Genomic DNA, 17,965 nt, shown 5'->3' with positions numbered 1-17,965 from the left:
GGTCGCGCCCAGCCCCGGTGGGTCCGTCCAGCCCCGTTGGGTCGCTCCCAGCCCCGGTGGGTCCGTCCAGCCCCGTTGGGTCGCGCCCAGCCCCGGTGGGTCCCGCGGGGATGCGGGAGGCACGTGCGGGGGTGCGCCGGCAGCAGAGGGCCGCCCGCCGCCTCGGGACTGTCCAGGGTGCTGAACGCCGGCCGCAGGTCGCGCCCCCTTCAGCGCGCACCCTTCCTTTCGTGACTCTGCTACCGGTATGAACGTCAAAGAAACACAAGTATCTCCGAAAACTAACCCCCAAATTTCCTGTTTAATATAGAGGAAAGTTATCAACCCGCTACGGTAAAGCATCAGGTATCTATCTAGTAAGAAATCTTAACAAAATGACGTGAGGGAAGAGAATAGTACTGCTATAAAATGAATCTGATGGCTTGTTTTTATCAATCAGGCTTGCTATTTTTGTCAGATACCAGCCTTTGATCTTATGACGATTCTTCAGGGGCATAATGGAAAAACTGAGAGCCAGATTGTAATTCTCCCATGACTATGATTCAGGAGTAATTGTACTGAAGTCAAATTAAACTAATGTGAAACAGATGTAAGTGAGTTCAGACAGAGAGTCAGTACTATGAAGCTTGAGTTAATACTTTTTTACATGGCAGATCTTTTACTAAAAAAAAAAAAAAAAGCTACAATATACTATTACACTAATAATGTGCATGTACTTTTTCAGATAGGATAAAAAAGTGAGTTAACTACTTCACTGCAGTTCTTGATGGCCATACAAAGGGATTGATATAACAGGTGTCTGAAAGCTGGAGTCTGGCTAATGAGCAATGGTTACCAGAGAAGAACTGAAGATGAAGAAGATGACTGCAAACCGTGAACCAGGTACCCTCTCTCCTGTTCTGGCATTCAGAGGGTGGATGCTTAAAGTGGGCATGAGGATATGAATGATGTGTTAGGATATGAGAGGCAAGATCCATAGCATATTCTATTTAGTGTCACTGACCAAAGGAAACTTCAGACAGGCTGTGGTAACACAAAGAGGTCTGATCTGAGAAGATACCATCCTGGCAAAGTTTATTACTAAAGTGTAGCTGCCCTAGGTAGACTCACTGATTTCATTGAAACCATTTCTGCCAATAAGTACATTTTCTGTTGTGTGGGTTCATCCCTGAATGAATGAAGACCCAGCACTGTATGCTACAACTTTAAAAGTGGTAAGAAACTTCATGCAGTAGAAGACAATAAAAAGAATAGGTTGCTTTTCCTTGCAGAGTACACAGTAGTCCCTCTTCTTAGTTAACTTCTTGATGCCTAACTACACTAGAGCTTCTGAAAACCATCTGAAAAAAAGGTCTTCAGGTTATCCTAGATAAAAGGCTTTAAATGTCCTCCTAGACAGAGGCTTCCTAGAGAATAAAGAAGTCATAAAAGGTTTCTGCACTGGAACCTGTCCAATTTCGTACTACTAAAGGATGGGTTAATAGAATATAAAGATCAGGATGCCCTTCACTTGGGTTATTCTCTGGCTCTCTTGGTCTGAGCGTAAATAACAGCACTCCTGTGGGAATAAACTGACTAAAGAATGATCTTCACAATCAGAAATACCAGATTTCAAACAACCATATAGTTAATCTTAAACTGAATTGTTATATACACAAATGAGCATATTGCAAAGTGATGACATAAAGACTGTCTAGACTTCCATCTAACTATGTCTCATCTCTTTGCTCTTCGGTGCATCAGGACATGGAACATACAGGTAAAGATGATCTCTATCTACTATCAATGTGTTTTTCCATTGCTGCTCACTGGATTTAAGTAGGTATAAGGACTATTTATTCATTTGTTCTGCTATGGCTTTCTTTGAGTTACATGAGAAGGGCTTCTAAATCACTCATGCCATATTATCAATGAATGCCGTAACAGGGCAATTAGCATTTTATTTTTCTTTCAGTTAGATTTCTTGTAATAGAAAGCCTCTTGTCTATTGTGTTGTGACTGTCACAGGCCTAGTCCTATAAGGCACAGATCTTCAACTAACACCAACTCTGAGAACATTAAGTCTGAACGATGAGCCCTGAAAGCAAAGGAAGGAATTAGTCAGACCAGTTTGATAAACTGCTGATATAAAGCCAAGTCCTGAAAATTCTTATGCAGGTACTAAAATAGATAGAACATGCTATATTTAGCTTTTTTTCCTTGGTGGTCTTTCATTTAAATATTAAACATTACTGAATCCACTTAGCTTATAAAAGTTGACAGAGTAACAGCTTGAAACACTATAGCTTCAAGGCACCAGTTCTCCCTATTGTGAGAATGTGACATCACTGAGGGGTGAAAGGCCTTTTATTTGCATAAGATAATAGTTACGTTTCTATGCAACAGCTGTGCTGTCAGTGAAAGATGTGCTCATTGTGCCAAATCCATCTCTGGAGTAACCCCATTGATTTTAAATGAGTTACTTTGGGAATAAATTGACCCGCTAGGTAAAACTGCAGGTCTGAGGCATCAAAATAATTGAGCAAGATTTCCATGATCATAACATGGTAAAAAATTGCTAAACATTACATGATGTCATGAATTTATGTACCTGATAGATCACAATTGATTTGTGACAAGGGTTTTTTTTTGCTAAAGCAAATGTTTATGTAGAGCTTACGGACACTTCTTGGGAACATGGGACCATTAAGAGGATACAAGAAACAGGAATTATGGTATTGTGTCATTATTATCTACATAGTGTTACTGTAAGTCAAACAAATGAGCTGTCTCTCTAAGGTCAATTTAATAATGAAGGATTCAAATGGCCACATGAAAATTCCTGTTCTTTTGACAGTAGCGATCGGGATGTGTTTCCACTGATGAACTATGTGAAACTTTCACCTCTAGTCTATAGACTTCCTGCATATGTTAACAGGAGTTTAATGCTGTTGGCCTTTCAGTGGCCTGTTTGAGTTTGGTGACCTTAGGTGAGTTTTCAATGGACAGATGTCTGTGGTACAATACCCACCTCATCAGTTAACTGCTGGTAGTTATGGCACAAACTCAAAATAGTGCTTGGGTTAGGGTGACACAACTGAGTAATATATGCCTATATGTTAGTTTTTCCCAGTAAGGTACAAGGAAGAAGGCAGTAAACTGGAAACTGTTTTGAATGCTGAGGAAAAGTTATATACATGCATATATATGTTATATGTGTGTGTATAAATTCTTAAATAGTTCTTTATTGATACATATTTGATGTGATCTTGTGGGGGTTCAGAAGCCTTCTTTGAGGCCTTTTTGGTTATTGGAATCATTAAAAGATTTCCTGATTCAAGGAATAACACAGCACAATTAGCAAAGCCTACTCTCACTTTTTTTCCCATTCAGTTTGCAGAAGTAACAACAGGAATCCTGAAGCCTATTCATAAAGCATCATGGTTTGCTTGCAGAGTAAATACCTTGTGCTCCTGATGTCATCATTGCAATCATCTCAAATTCAAGTCTGACTGAGCAGGCTCATTATCATTCTCACCATGTTCTCCCTTAGAGCAGCCTCTCCCGCCTCCTCCTGTACAGAACAAAACAAGAGCCACAGGGGTGCTTGGATTAGGCAGAGTAGAAACACCCAGCACCTCCCCCCAAGAAAACTTGCTGCATTACTTTCATCTAGTTTCTTCAAACTACATACTGCTTTATGGGACCTTGCACACCACCACCAAGTGAAGGTGTGGATTCACAAGTACTGATTTCCCTTTTCTGTTTAGGGTTGAACAAAGACTGGGGACAAGCATGGATATGTGTGTTTAGTTTCTGAATGTGGATATGAAAAGAGTGTGCCAACCTCCACAGTAAGACTTTCCTGAGGAGAGCCACATATTTCAGGCTGTTTTTTTCACCAGGGTAGATTTCTCCCTTTCATCTTACAAGGTTAGCTAACATCTGAGCAACAGATAGGAAAGCAAGACAAGAGAGGGCAGTTGAGCAAAAAGAAGTATAGGGGAAAAAGCAGGGGACAAATTGTCTTAAGCACCAGGTTTAGATCACAACCACATTGCCTGAAAATCTGGACCTCAGGACTGTTTCTGATATGGTTCTCTGACCCGTGACCCACATGAATTTGTGGATCTCTCTCCTAAACCATCCCCAGTGAATGATCCCCTTCACACAAGGAGTTGATTTTCATTGTGGAGGAGGCAGGACAGGGTTAACCTCCTGCAGGCCACCAGAGGGGCTGGGGTTTTGTTTTCCTAGCTAAGGGAGTGAAACTGGGGCACTGTATTGTAACTGGAACTGGAGACCTTTCTGGTGCTACCAGCCTTATTTTGGGGGTTTGAGGGAAGCCTGGAGCAGGAGGGAGAGGAGGGAGAATGCAGACTTGAAAGCAGTGAGTGTCTGGTAATTGCATAAGGTAAAGCCAAGCGTCGTCCATTTCCCCGAAGCCCCCCGAGAGCTGAGGGGGGGGGGGGGGGGCTCCGAGAGGCCTCCAGCCTCCTTCCCAGCCCCCTGCCCCCTCCCCGCAGCCCGGCCCCATCCCTCAGCTCTGCGTGCCAGCCTTTGCCTTGACGCGAGGTGTCTGTCCCTGTCCACAGCGCGGAGTGGAGCGGGGACAGAAAGGGGAGCAAGAGTCCCCTGGCTTTCGGGGTGCGCGGTGCTGGTCCACCAGAGCCTGCGGGGGCTCGGAGGATCTCCTGCCCTTCCCCTCCCCCTGCGCTGCAGAGGCTCTGGATGCTGCCGTACTCCTGCCATGTGCTGCCGCCGCCGCTACTGCTGCGCGTAGCTTAGTCGAGCGTGTCTCCGGCTGCAAACTCCGCCGAAGAAGCCTGCATCCTCCTCCAGGGAAGGATACCCAGTAAGTACCAGCTGGGGCCTGCCCCCTCCCTAGGGCACCCCGCCACCGCCCCTTACAAAGGGACTCGCAGCATCTCCCCACCCCCTTTTTAAGCCAGCGCAGAGAGGGGCTCCGTGAATTCCCTCCAAAGCTATAGGGTGGCTCCCTCCTCCTCCTCCTTCTGTCCTCCTCCTCCTGTCCTCCTCCTCCTCCTCCTCCTCCTTCTCCTCCTCCTGCTCCTGCTCCTGCTCCTGTCCTCCTCCTCCTCCTCCTTCTCTTCCTGCTCGGCTCTCCTCGGCGAGCCAGGCTGCTGCTGCATCCAGCCGGGGTGGTCCCCAGCCTCGCCCCGGCCATGCCGCTGCGGCTCACTTCCCGTGGCTGACCTTTGTTACCCCTCTAGTGCCCGGGGCTAAACTGAGGTGGGCTCATTTTTGGGGGGTGGCTGAGGCTAGAGAGTGTGTGCGCGTCTGGGAGGTGTCCCTGGGCGGGGAGGCGGCTGGCTTCCCGATCCTCGCAAGCCAGCGGCTCGCCGGCCCGGGTGCCCGCTCAGGTGGGCGCAGCAGAGGGGCCGGGCTGCGGCGGGGACCCGCCACCCTGACATCTGCAGGTGGGCTGGGCGAGCCGGCGGCGGGAGCCTCCCCAGGAGCCAGCAGCACCCTGGCCCCGCTGCCCGTCGCAGCCCGCTTCCCTCCCGCTCCCCCCCAGACCCTATTTGGCCCGCACTCCATTCCTCCTCCGCTCTCCCTGCTGGGGTGCCTGCACCCCTCCTCACCTCGCCGGTACAAACCCCTCCACTCTACTCCCCTCCCCGCCCCTCCCCACCTTCTTTGATTTATTTGTGTATTTCTTTCCTTGGCAACCACCAGTTCCTCTCAGTCAAACAGCGCAGGCTCCCTATAATTTGAAATTAATTTGTTTGACTGCAGCATTGAGACAGGAAGGTTGGGAATTTATTTAATTCTTTTTCCTCCCCCTGTGCAAAAAGGAAGCGATGAAATTTCCAATCGAGACTCCAAGAAAACAGGTGAACTGGGATCCTCAAGGTTGGTGTTTCTCTATTACTATCATTACTATAATAACAACAATTATTATTATTTCTTGTGTCTAGTGACTCGTAGGAGACTATTTGACTCCAAATGGGAGGAGATGTTGGATGCTTGTCTGCTTCCCATGTGCACTGCTCAGTCTTTCTTGCTCAATCCTCACAGTGTGTTAGCAAATGCTCCTCACATGTAGGGTTGGGTGGGTGCGTGGGTGAAACCTCTTCTAGGTGTAAGTTTTATAGTTCTATATTTGATATCTCGCTTCCCTCCCCTCCCCTCCCTTTTTCTTGAGTATTTTCATGACAAACTTGCCTGGGATGGGAGTGATCTCTGGCTCACAGCATTGTTTGTTTTATCTGTGGCTCCTTTGTTGTTTCTAGTGATCATTGTCTCTGCTAAATGGGTGATACCGGAGTGGACACAGATGTGGCTGCTTGTTCAGGGCTCCTCCATAGCAAATGTTTGTTGGCAAGCAACTGGAGCAAAATGCTGCTGCATTATAAGCCGTAGTGTGGAAGGTCTAAACAGACGTATTAAATAATGGAGACCAAAGGGACCGTTAGACTCTTTGCTCTGTCCTGTTAACAATTGATCAGCCCGAGTGGATAGTTTTATTAACTCTATGGCTAGGTTTGGAGTCTGTCTATGAGAGTGTGTTTGTGTGATGGGGGAAGGAGATGTACGCCAGTGCAGTGGTTTTCAATAAAATGATCCAAGTGGTGTTTTAAAATAAACCATAATGAAATGCTCTCCTTTCCTGACATGGGGAGGAGGTTCATCTGCAACCTACAGAAGTGACTGAAAAAACCCCTACTGGTAATTTGTGTACTGGTGTGTCATATTTCTGTGCAGTGGTACAGGAGCAGAACAACTTGAAGCCATATGCTCAGGTTTGCAGCAGAACTGCTGGCAGCCAGTCACTGTACAGCAGTGCTTGCAGGAAGTATGAAGTGATAACACAGGCTTTGATTATTCATCTTTATTCTGCAGGTTTGGTTTTAGTGGTCAATTTGTCTGTCATCCTCCATGCCCTCACATCTACAAAATGAAACATTGGAAACAGTTTCTCCTGGTGTAGAAGGAATACAGCGGAACAGACATCTTTCTGCTGAGCAGATCTGATGTGCTGTTTGAATAGTATACACAATTAAGCTTTAGTTTAAGCCTTACTACATCTTTAATTAGGTGAAGGATGAAATTCACACATCAGCCTCCTCTGTCCTCAGCTTTACAACAAGCACATGGATGGTTCTAACAGAGATTTGATTATTTTAATAACAGTATATTCCTTATCCTAGGGACAAAATTCTGTGCTGTGAAAACTTGCTCTTCCCAGGTGCTTTTCTGAATGTATGTTTGCCGTTGCTTCATTTTAATACATTTTATGTGTTGCAAAATGCCTTTTAATGCAAAAAGCCCTTTCCTCCCTTTCCCTGACAAGGCAGACAGGAGGCTGTACTGATGGCATTCTGTATGTGTCCCCTTTGCTTGGCAATCAGCTTTAAAGCATATGGATCCAACAGGTGGTTGGTCACAATTTACTACTGTGTCCAAAACTGTAGAGTACCATAACAGGTAAAAGGCCTCAAACCCAGCAGGTTTCCTCTCTGCCAAGCTGAATCCCTGTTAAGGACTGCAGAATCCTACCAGTTATTTCCCCTCAGTGTATTGACTTCATTAGCCAGGCAGCAAGGATGCTAATGTATAGACAGGAAGGAAGCAAAAAAATGTTAATTTGTAATTCTCCAAGGGACTCAGGAAGTAGATAAAATTTGATGGAATGGAAAAAGGCAAATTGGTAAGGAAAAGTTGTCTAAGGCCCAATCCTTTAACCAATAGAAGAATAATGCAATGACACTGTATTCACATAGTCCCACTGAAGAATTAGTGATGTGGGTAGAAGACAAGGTAAATCAGAGTTCTGTTCTTTTTGAAATGAAAATGTATTTATGTAGATATGAATGTTAGCAAATATCTACACAAAATCACTTAAAGCCCTAAAATTAATTTACGATCACATATGTAGTCTGTTCTCTGCATGTACGTGAAGAATGATGTTGTGTTTTGCATCTTATGTGCATCCTTGGAGTTAAGAACTAAAGTAGCTTTTCTCAGATACAAAGATCAACATGGAGAAGGCTGGTGATGCAAGGATATGAAGAGTCCTAAGTAATAAAACCAGAGCTCACATCCAGTTAATGTTCACTCTGAAATACCAGGCTCATTTCAGTGTGTATTGTACGATCATGCCCTGTTGTGGTCATCAGACAGAGAACGTGCAGTTTCCACAGTTTTGTCTAGCAGGAATTGTGCTAACTTGTGCTAACAGTACTTGAAATATATCAACTGATGTTCCTGGCAAGCAATCTAGCAGTCCAACATTGTAAGTGAGAGCTATGGTATCTCAAAGATTGTTTAAATCTGATTATTCCAGGCAATATTTTCTATAAACTATACACGTTTCTAAAGGCTAGGGCCCTTGCTGTGGAGATATGGCTGACTGGGGACTGATGATGTTGCTGGTTTGAACCCAGGTCAGAATGAAATGAATTAATGCTCAAAGTATGCTCAAAGTCCATAATGCTGACTGAAATATAAATATTTACATAGATAAATAGATTAGAATCTTTTGGTAGCTTTCATCTGGCCTAAAACTGATATTCTGTTCACATCAGCAAATACTAATATACCATAGAAAGACTTTGTGGAGAGAACAGGTTTAAAATAATAGAATTGTTGTGAGGGATGGTGTCTGAAACAGATAGCTAATTTCATAAACCTGGAAGTATAGAGGTTCCAGATTCCTCCTAATGAAGTGCTCTATCATCCCAGGCAGTAAATCTATATAATCCCATTAACAAACAGATCAAACTCCAGCCCAAAAGTCACCGGGACTTGTCCCTAACAACCCAGTGTTGAATATGTCCTAGAATCTCATAAATATTGATTAAAATCCATACCATTTATGTACAATCAGTGAATAGGGTAAAAAATGAGTAAGAAACACAAGCAGGCACCTCAAGAATGTTTTAGGGATGGTTGGACACACTGAGTAGAGATACAGGGTCTTACACTACTTGGTCTTACATTTTAAAAAACAAGCCTTGTCTTATTGGTGGAATCAGCCTGGATATACACAATCATAAAACTTTTGATCTGCCTATCACTGATCTTCTCCCATTTGGTGCAATTCAGGTAACAACATAGTCACTGAAATTGGTGAAAGACCAGATTTTTAGTTTCATACCTCATACAACTTCCCATCTATCCTTTTCAGAATATAAGACTGGCTTTATGGCAGCATATGAAGACATTAATTCTTGTGATTGTTGTTCTTATCTCTCCTCTTTCCTGCATTCCTCTTGCTGTTTGATACACCCACCTGTTGTCTGTGCTTAAATTGGCTTATAATGTCTTTACACTTACATTTTTATACAGTGCCTAAACCACAGTGGGTCTCTCATCCTGACTGAGACATCTGGATGTTACAGCAATATCAGTTTTTTCCCCCTATAAATTATCTGCTTAAAACTGCTGTGTCTTTGTAGAAAAGAAGGGTAGATGAGACTGTTTCCAATATGCTCAGAAATTATCCCAAGCATGACTGTCTTGCAGGGTAATGGTGAAATGTCTTTTCCAGAGGAAGTATGTCTATTTTGGTGATGCTCTTAGTAGGCAGAAAATGGAGTTCGGTCTTGTTCCATCCTTTGTGCCTGCATTTTTTTGCTGTCATTGCAGTGATATGGATTGACAAAACCTTTTGAATTTCCAGGCAGACATTTATCTCCATACTGACCTTTTGGAACTCTGAAGTTTTGATACAAGTTCCTGTGTCCTTTTACAAAGACATTGTGTAAGATGGCTTTGTGCAGTTTGGAACCCTAAAATCATGCATTTATTATAATCCTTACATTTAGCATGAGAGTTAGTGGTCTGTGGGGAATTCAAACTGTGGTTGAGAGTCTGGAGTTCTTCTTCAGGTTTTGCCGCTGACTTACTGTTGCCCTTCAGTAAGCCACTTACCCTTTCTTTTCCTCCTTTTTTCCTTGACTGCAAAACAGGAATATTAATACTTCACTAATGCACAAGGGTGTTGTGAAATATAATTAACTTGTTTAGAGCAATCTAAGATCTGCTATTGAAAGAATACCATACATACTGCAATCAAATGCTAAAACAATTAGGAAGGAGCAAAACTGTCTGTCATCATACACAGATCACATCAATTAAGAAATAAGGTTATCTCTGCACTTTACAACTAGAGGAAACTAGTATTACTTGAGCTTCTTTACAGACACTGAAAACTCAATTGAGTTTCCTATTAGAGGTATCTAGAGACCGTTGATATTCTCCAGCTGCCTCTCTAGGGGGGCTCAAGTCTTCCATGCATTCTATGTCACCTACCATGGGATTTGTCACTTCAACTGAGACACCTCAAGCAGCACTGGATGCCTACATGTGGGAAACTGAGCCGAGTCTCAAATGCCTTCATGCAGGTATCAGTACTGGATCATCCCTTGATGACTGTTGCAAACATCTTCAACATCAGCTACTCGTATAAATTAAACTGATGCTGTCTGCAGAGTGTTACAAACTGCTGCAGTTCCTGCTTTTGCTGTCCTTTCAGAGACCAGTGCAGAAGGCAAACTTAAAGGCATAGATGAGTAGAATGAGGGTATTCCTTTCTGTCCTCTGTTTTCAAGAAAGTATATGAAAAGAAGTGGAGTGAAACTGTGAGCCAGACTATCCTTCTGCCCTAATAAGTCAGTTCTTAGTAGCTCAGTATAAGAAGACTGCTATGGAAAGCTATAATGCGCAAAAAAGTAGCTCTGATCCCCAGCAAATGACCCATGGTCAGCAGGGTACTACTTATATCACAAAATTGTATCGGCTACTGACCCATCTGACAGACTAGGACTCTGCTGGCTTGCAGACTCTAAGCATGGGTTGCACAACAACTGCAAGGGGTTTATTTTAAAGAGAGATTTGAAAGAGAATAGAAATTGAATAAACAGGAGGACACTTCTGAGAGCGTGTGGTGTAGGCACAATAGTGCCAAGTACAGTAAGGTGGAAAATCTGAAGAGTTTGGAAAAGAAATAGAAGAGAATGAAGAAATGAGAACTTTACTAAAGGCTATGTGGAGCTTGCAGGGGAGGAAAATTAATACTGTGGACCCTAATGTGATAAGAGATAGGAAGATATGACTGAATTAACAGGAGAGGAAGAAAGACAGCAGAGACCTATTAGTTTCATCATTGTTGTCTTTACAATGCCCTGGAAATGGAAAAACTAAGGATTCAGAAAAGTAAAATTAGTAATAAGAAAGTGGCAGAGTGAAATACTGGACAGCAGCTTTCTTAGTAATAGTGAGGAAAGACTGAACTCTAATCAAGGCAAGAAAGATGAAGGGTAGGGTATCATTAAAATGTCATCTGTACTGTGAGAAAAAGGGAATGAAAAGAAACAAAGGCAATATGAAGCTGTAAGTCTAAGACAGGCAAAGCAGTAGAACTATCAGCAGTGGGAGAGGTTAAGACAGAATTATTTCAGTGAAGAATACCAATGCTATTTTTTTGCCACATATGTACAAGAGTAATCCATTAATAGGCTTTTGGACTGAAAAGTCCCTTGGGCAGCTCTTGAAAACTGATGCTACCTGAAGTGATGGAGTTTGCTTTTGGGAGAAAGATATACGATATCAATTGTAATTGGGTAGGTTTTGGTTTAGCTTTTGACATTTATGTGGATTTATGTAGCTAGTGTGTGGACTATATCAGCTCCAGACAGAAGAGTGCATATATATTGTGATACAGTTTAATTCTTTCTCTCTTGATTTAATCCAGAGCTAGGAATTTTACCACTCACTTCATGTGAGCAACATGAGATTCCTCATTTTAAAGGCATCAGAACTGTGTTGTCCCCACAGGCATTACTGAGTTAAAAGTAAAGAAGTGTCTGGAATCACTGGGAGAACAGGGGGCCTAGATGTTGTGTTGCAAATAGGGTAAGTACCTGGAGTGAAATGGGGATGGAACAATGAGGAGATCAAGATAAGAAGGGGATAACAAACACACTAGTATTATAGAATAGAGTGTTAGAGAATTCAGTGACAGGAATGCCTACCCTTTATTTTGTTTGTAATAATCTCAGTGTAACAGCAAAAGCCAAAGTAGAGACTATAAATGCTAAACAGTTGTCTTTTTTTTATAGAATTTTTATGTAAAAGAACTGGCATTCAGCAAAAGGCTGAATTCTACCTTTTAAAGTATCTTTTCATAAGAATACTTCTGTTTTTTGTTTTCTGTAAGAAATTGAAAACATCCTGGGACCTGGCTTTTGTCAGACAGGCTGTTCATATTCTGGTTCTTGAGACATAGGTTATGCTTCTATTGTTTGTCTATAAAGCATGTATATGAAAAGCATTTTAACTATAATGGGAAATGTGCTCTAAGATGAATCTGCTGACTTCCGTAAATAACGTGCCATGCAGTTCTCACTGGTTACCCCAATGAGATAAACCGAGGGAGAACAGCGCATATCATACACCAAGGGAGAACAGTGCATATCATATAACCTCGCACTTCAGGGTGGTAGCACCAATCCTTATGATTATGATTATTATTATTATCCCAACATACTTTCTGGGCTGCTTTTCACAGTTACAATCAAACATTAACACAGGTTATTTAAACAAAATGCTATTTCAAAAGCGAGCCATGGATCTCTTACCATGTTGACGAACCACAGAATTTAGGGGATATTTCCTTGGTCTGGGAATGATGAGACCAAGAATTCAGATTTCATGTTTTCTTTAACTGCTAACACAGTTCTTATGCTATTACAAATCTTATTAGTGGCAAAGTGTCCCAAATGCATGTATTATTATGTGTTATTCAGATGTCCCAAAATACAAACATAGGAAATCACTAGTAAGATTTTGAGGTTAGAGTGGAAATTTTGTTGTGGCTATATCTCAGTGTTGGAAGTAGAAATGAAAGCCAGTAAGGTGATAGAATCTGTTATTAAAACCTGTATAGAGGGAAAAAAAAAAGATGGAAGAGAATATACAAGCCTGGCTTAAATTTATTTTTCTGGTTTCAAAATGAAAGGGGAAGGTCCTTCTGAAAGCTGGAATTGTGACAAGGGGCATGACATGTAAAATATATGAAAGGGATTGAAACTTGTTGCATTTAGGATCTGGAGTCCTGAATAGGGGTAGTGATCAGCTGCAAAGTCTGGGTGTGGGTTAAATTTTTTTAAAAAGTCCAGACATAATCAGGTCTAGCATTTTGTTTGAGTTTGCTATTTGAAACCTTAGAGGACATTTGAAAAGGAAAAAAGTCCTTACAAGGAGAGACAAAGGAAAGATGCTTCTGGTAATGTAGATTGCAAAAGAATAGACCCAAAGTGTAACCTGGTCAGATCTGCTGCCAGAGGTGCAGAAAATGCAGAAAGAAGAGTGTACCTGTAGTAAGGCTGAAAACGCTCTGAGAAAAAAGTGGGTGGACATAAAGACAAATTTGGCTGCCTCCAACTAAAATTCACTGTTTTCAAGCACATGATGTTCTTCTTTCTACCTTTCAGAAGTAGCACATAACCTAGGGCATATTTTTTTAAAAAAGGAATATCTTTGTGTTCGCTATTGATTCCTCAGGCATGTATCAGGCATGTATATGTCCTCCTCTGTGAGCAAAACTAAAGCACAGTATAAATAATCTTATGGACATATTACAAAGCATCTTAATCTCATGAAGTATCTTTAATATATGATGATCTCTTTGACTACTCCTTCATGGGAGAAGCATGCTTATGTTTCTTCTGTTTGTTCCTCAGTTCTGCCCCCAAAGAGATGCATTCAATAGATCTTTAAATTGTTTCCGTTCTCTGTCTTTCTGATTACCCATAGATTATGCATGACTGTGTGACCTTTTTCTGCTGAAGACAGTAGACTGTTTAAATAGTAGGGAACAGCAAAAGATAACACACTAAAAAACATCTTCTTATGAAGCAATACAAGTTATTTTGGTATCACTATCCTACAGGATCATCACAGTGCTTTAAGCATCAGGCTTTAAGTACCTAGATTTGTTAGAGCCATATGTTCATATCCCAGCAGGACTGACTCATCTTTTCTTCCCTAGGAAGGAAAAACAACATGTTACTGACTTTACTGGATGAGGATTTTGGACTTTGGCACCTTAAACTTGTGCCGCTGAGATTCTTAAGACTTGGTGATATGCTGTTAAAGGGTGCTTGGATGATTTCCCTCTTACTCGATACTGTAATATAATAGTATTGGCATGATTTGAAAACGGCAAATACATATTGACAGCTTGTCTAGGGCTTTTATCTTCTCAAATTTCAGCTTTTCATTTTAAAGAAACAAAAGGCAGTCGCTGGCTACTATGTGTGAAAAAGCTCAATGATGGAAGAATTATAAAAGAAATGATACTGCAGAAACTCCCAGCTGAAAAAAAGGAAGTAGCTTACGCATCTCAAAACATTCATCTAGCTTGGCTCAGATCCATCACCGAGTACTTAAATGTTAAGACTGCTAAGTTTGGGTTGCACAAGAAAGGGTTGTGCAGAGAGGCCTTTGGCAGCAGCAATCATGGCAGCTACAGAAACAACACCAGAGCCACCTCTTCATGATGCTACAGCCACCATACTAATTTGCCTTCATGAGAAGCAGAGTTCATTACTGGGTTACAATGATATACTGACATGTAACCTTGTGACCCAAATTTATCATTGCTACCAGATGTTATTTGTTGATTCAATTTTCTAAAAATAGTCATCTGCTGCTGTTTAAGGGACTGTAAAACATCTGAGACATTTACATAGGCCTGGTATATAAGATAATGGACCTAAGGGAGACTGCTGCCCTTCTGGAGCAACAGTTTAAGGCCATTTAGAATATCCTAGGACCTCTCACTTAGTCCTATATAACATGGATGTGCAACTGAATTATGCCATTTGAGTGTGACTTAGTTGGAGAATAAAACACCTAAATATAGGTAGGTATCTGAAATGCAGAGGTATTCTAAGTTTCTAAGGACCTGCTATGGCTAGGTGATATATAGTCAAATATGGTTTCTGGAACCTGGAGAACTTTCAGTATGTGTCTGGTTCCAGGGTCAGCAGAATCACTCTCCAGGCTGCTCTAACCAATTTGACCACATCTGTATCGACTCTAATGCGATGTATTCCAAGTTACAGCAAAGGAAAGAAATGAGACAAGGCTGGTTCCTGCTTACATTTTGAACTCAAATGACTTTGGGTAGCTTCTCACTAGGAGGATTTAGGGCAGGTATACACCACTTTTTTCCTGGTGGATTCATTCTCAGTTTGCTCACACTTTGGGGTTACAAGAAGTTACACTGTCATGTTTAGTGCAGCTCTGCTGAAAGTGATAACATACTACTTTGATCTTGACATTATTAGCAGTGATTTAATTTGTTTTCACCATCTCTGAGTGCAGGAGAATGAGTTCATGTCTACCTGCTATGCACTGTGCAGGCATACTTTTCCTTATGTGAAGCTTAATTGTGGACAAAACTGATCAGAGAGCCACAGCTGTCTTTTTCATAAGTCTGATCTGTGAACGCATGTAGCTACATGTCAGTGACTCAGTATGGCAACACTGTGAACTACTGCGAGATGTTAGAAGCCATGCCATATCAGCAGATGCCATCCTTATGTGGCTATAAAGTTTTATCATAGTTCAAATTACAACTGTATTTCTATAGTATTATCTGAATAGAAGTTGAGCATGAGATAAGAAAAGTCTTGGGTAATGCAGTTGTTATACCAGACTCCTTATCATCTAAGATACCCTAAATTATATACTAGATAGCAAACTCCAAGCCAGCTTTGAGCAGCCAGAATCAGCCTGGCTTTGACCTGGAGCATTGTGTGCCCAGCCAGCCTCTCAGTGACACTGTTCATCTGTTTTTTTTATGATGTAGTACCGTGAGCAGCATAATGGGTCTGAAGACTCTTTAACCCACTTCTTTTTGCTTATTTGAGCTCTCTTTGACTCACAGTCACTTTCTAATATTGTCTTACAGGCAGAATGGACAGGTAGATCATTCTGACTGTGGCAGCTTTACTGGTGTAACTTTCACACCAACAGTGTAAAGAAAATTGTGTGTGCTATAAAGAATTTAGAATAAGAGAAAATAAAAATTACTATGCTGAACAAGTGCATTTCAAACATCAATGTTGAAATTTCTTCATCCTGTTCCAGAATAAATTTTCAAAGTATTTAAAAGCCTTTGTTCACTTCAAATAAGACTGTTACTGTGTATAGGAACTTGACCGCTAAATAGACTTGATCTTCAGGATATGCAAATAGTATAGCTCCAGTGAACCAAAAAATAGCCCGACTGATGTGCTTCTTACAAGATTTGTGATCATTACTACCTGATGAAAGATCCACTTTTATTGATGTTGCCCAGAAAATTTCAGAAATTAACATTTAATTGAAGTAGTGGATCATTAATGAAGTTTGCTTCAATTCAGAATATTTTTCTGTAGATTCCAATTGTTAATCAGATTGGAGAAGACACCACTAGACTAATGCAGAAATTCCTACTTCTTGTTTTTACAGTGGAGCAGCGGTATGCGATCTTTAGGTATGCTCAGTAATGTGCAGATACACCTGTAAGGATGCCCCGAGAAATCTTTGAAGGGGAACAATTAGTGCTAACACTGTTCTTATTCTGGAGTTAGAGGTTATATTGCATGTGTTTTTCTGGCCTTATATGTGAAAGACCTGTTCCTTGGCTGTTAACCGAAGAGAGTCCTGCAGGAGATACTGTACTGCCACTGCTGAGCTATGTGTTGGCATCTCACAGTTCCAGTCTATACTATAGTCAGTAGTGCTGTTAAAGTCCCTTTTGCATGACTGAGGTGATCAAGAGATTCCTTCACTCCACTGTTAGGCTGTAACCCTGGCAGACAGCCAGCATCAATCACATTTCAAATATAGATTAGATAGCTTCCTTGCTAGGAAGGCCAGCATGAATCTTTGCTTTGTTGTTTTTCTTCTCCACTTGCTTGTCTTACCACTAGGTTTCTGTAATTAAGAATGTTTCTTTGTACACAGGCCTTCTTATGCTACATTGCAAGACTTAGGTTTCCTTCACTGGTTGGTCTGGCCATGAGACCACTGGCTGAATTTCTTTTGTGAATCCTTGAGATGACAGGATATTTGGAAGATCCTAGTCCAGCTGGTCTAGCAGAAGGACACCAGCTAAAACCCTGACCCTACATTGTCCTATGAGCACTTTGAAGCAAAACACCTTGAACTCCTGTGGTGGGAGATTCAGACTCTTCCTAAATGTTACTGGAATCTTGGGACACTTCCTGGTGAGGAAAAGTAATCAACTTGTTTCATCCAACGGCATGTCATGGTGCAATGGAATTTTTAAAATCAGTTTTTAAAAAGAAGACTGTTGATAAGCAGCAGCATCACTGCTTCAACCTGTCTGTTATTCACTGAAGGGTGAAGTTTGCAGAGAACCAGAGAGCAGCTATTTATTCCTTGGTGCTTGTGACATACTGACAAGAAAACAGTTTTTCTATATATTACCTAATAAGGAAAAACAATGGTATATTAATCTTTTCTGACAGGAACTCTTTTTCACAAAGTCATGTCTATACCCCAAGATCTTGAGCCAAAAGCACTTGCTTCCTTTTTGGCTCTTGACAGAGCAGAGACCTGCATGAATTAGAACTCACAATTTTAGCAAGAGCAAGAAATACTGATCTAATGCTAGGAAAACATGTTTTAGCAGTGATCTATTGCTTTTAGTCTTATTTCAGAAAGGGAAAGGTGAGAATTTTTCTTGGGTTTCTCTGTATTCAGTTTCTCTATAAATAGCTTCATAAACCTGATGATAGTGCTGCTGCCAGTGAGTGTGTTGGAACAAACACAGTCACCAGTCTTGAAGCTGGAGGGCTCCTTATTTGGGACTTGCCCCTGTCAGTCACTTTTAATCACCCCTCAACTCTTCCTACTCCTCACTGTAATACTCTTCTACTCTATTTCCCATTTTCCAATACCTGAAGTTCATTGATGACTCCTGTCACATGTGAGCATG

The 17,965-nt window shown here is 41.6% G+C and overlaps 1 protein-coding gene across 1 annotated transcript in view; it reads left to right on the top strand.

Moving 5' to 3' along the window:
- The first annotated feature begins 5,802 nt into the window (after positions 1 to 5,802).
- The window catches only part of KCNK10 (potassium two pore domain channel subfamily K member 10), a 65,128-nt gene continuing 52,965 nt past the window's right edge, over positions 5,803 to 17,965 (top strand). The window contains exon 1 of the mRNA XM_074909239.1: positions 5,803 to 5,856. Coding sequence (XP_074765340.1) covers positions 5,805 to 5,856 — 52 coding nt within the window. The 5' untranslated portion in view covers positions 5,803 to 5,804. The remainder of the gene's footprint in view (positions 5,857 to 17,965) is intronic.

Source organism: Athene noctua, chromosome 6 (genome assembly GCF_965140245.1).
Source record: "Athene noctua chromosome 6, bAthNoc1.hap1.1, whole genome shotgun sequence".
Classification (NCBI taxonomy): Eukaryota; Metazoa; Chordata; class Aves; order Strigiformes; family Strigidae; genus Athene; species Athene noctua.
The sequence above is the reverse complement of the archived record's forward strand: the minus strand, read 5'-3'. Positions and strand labels throughout refer to the sequence as shown.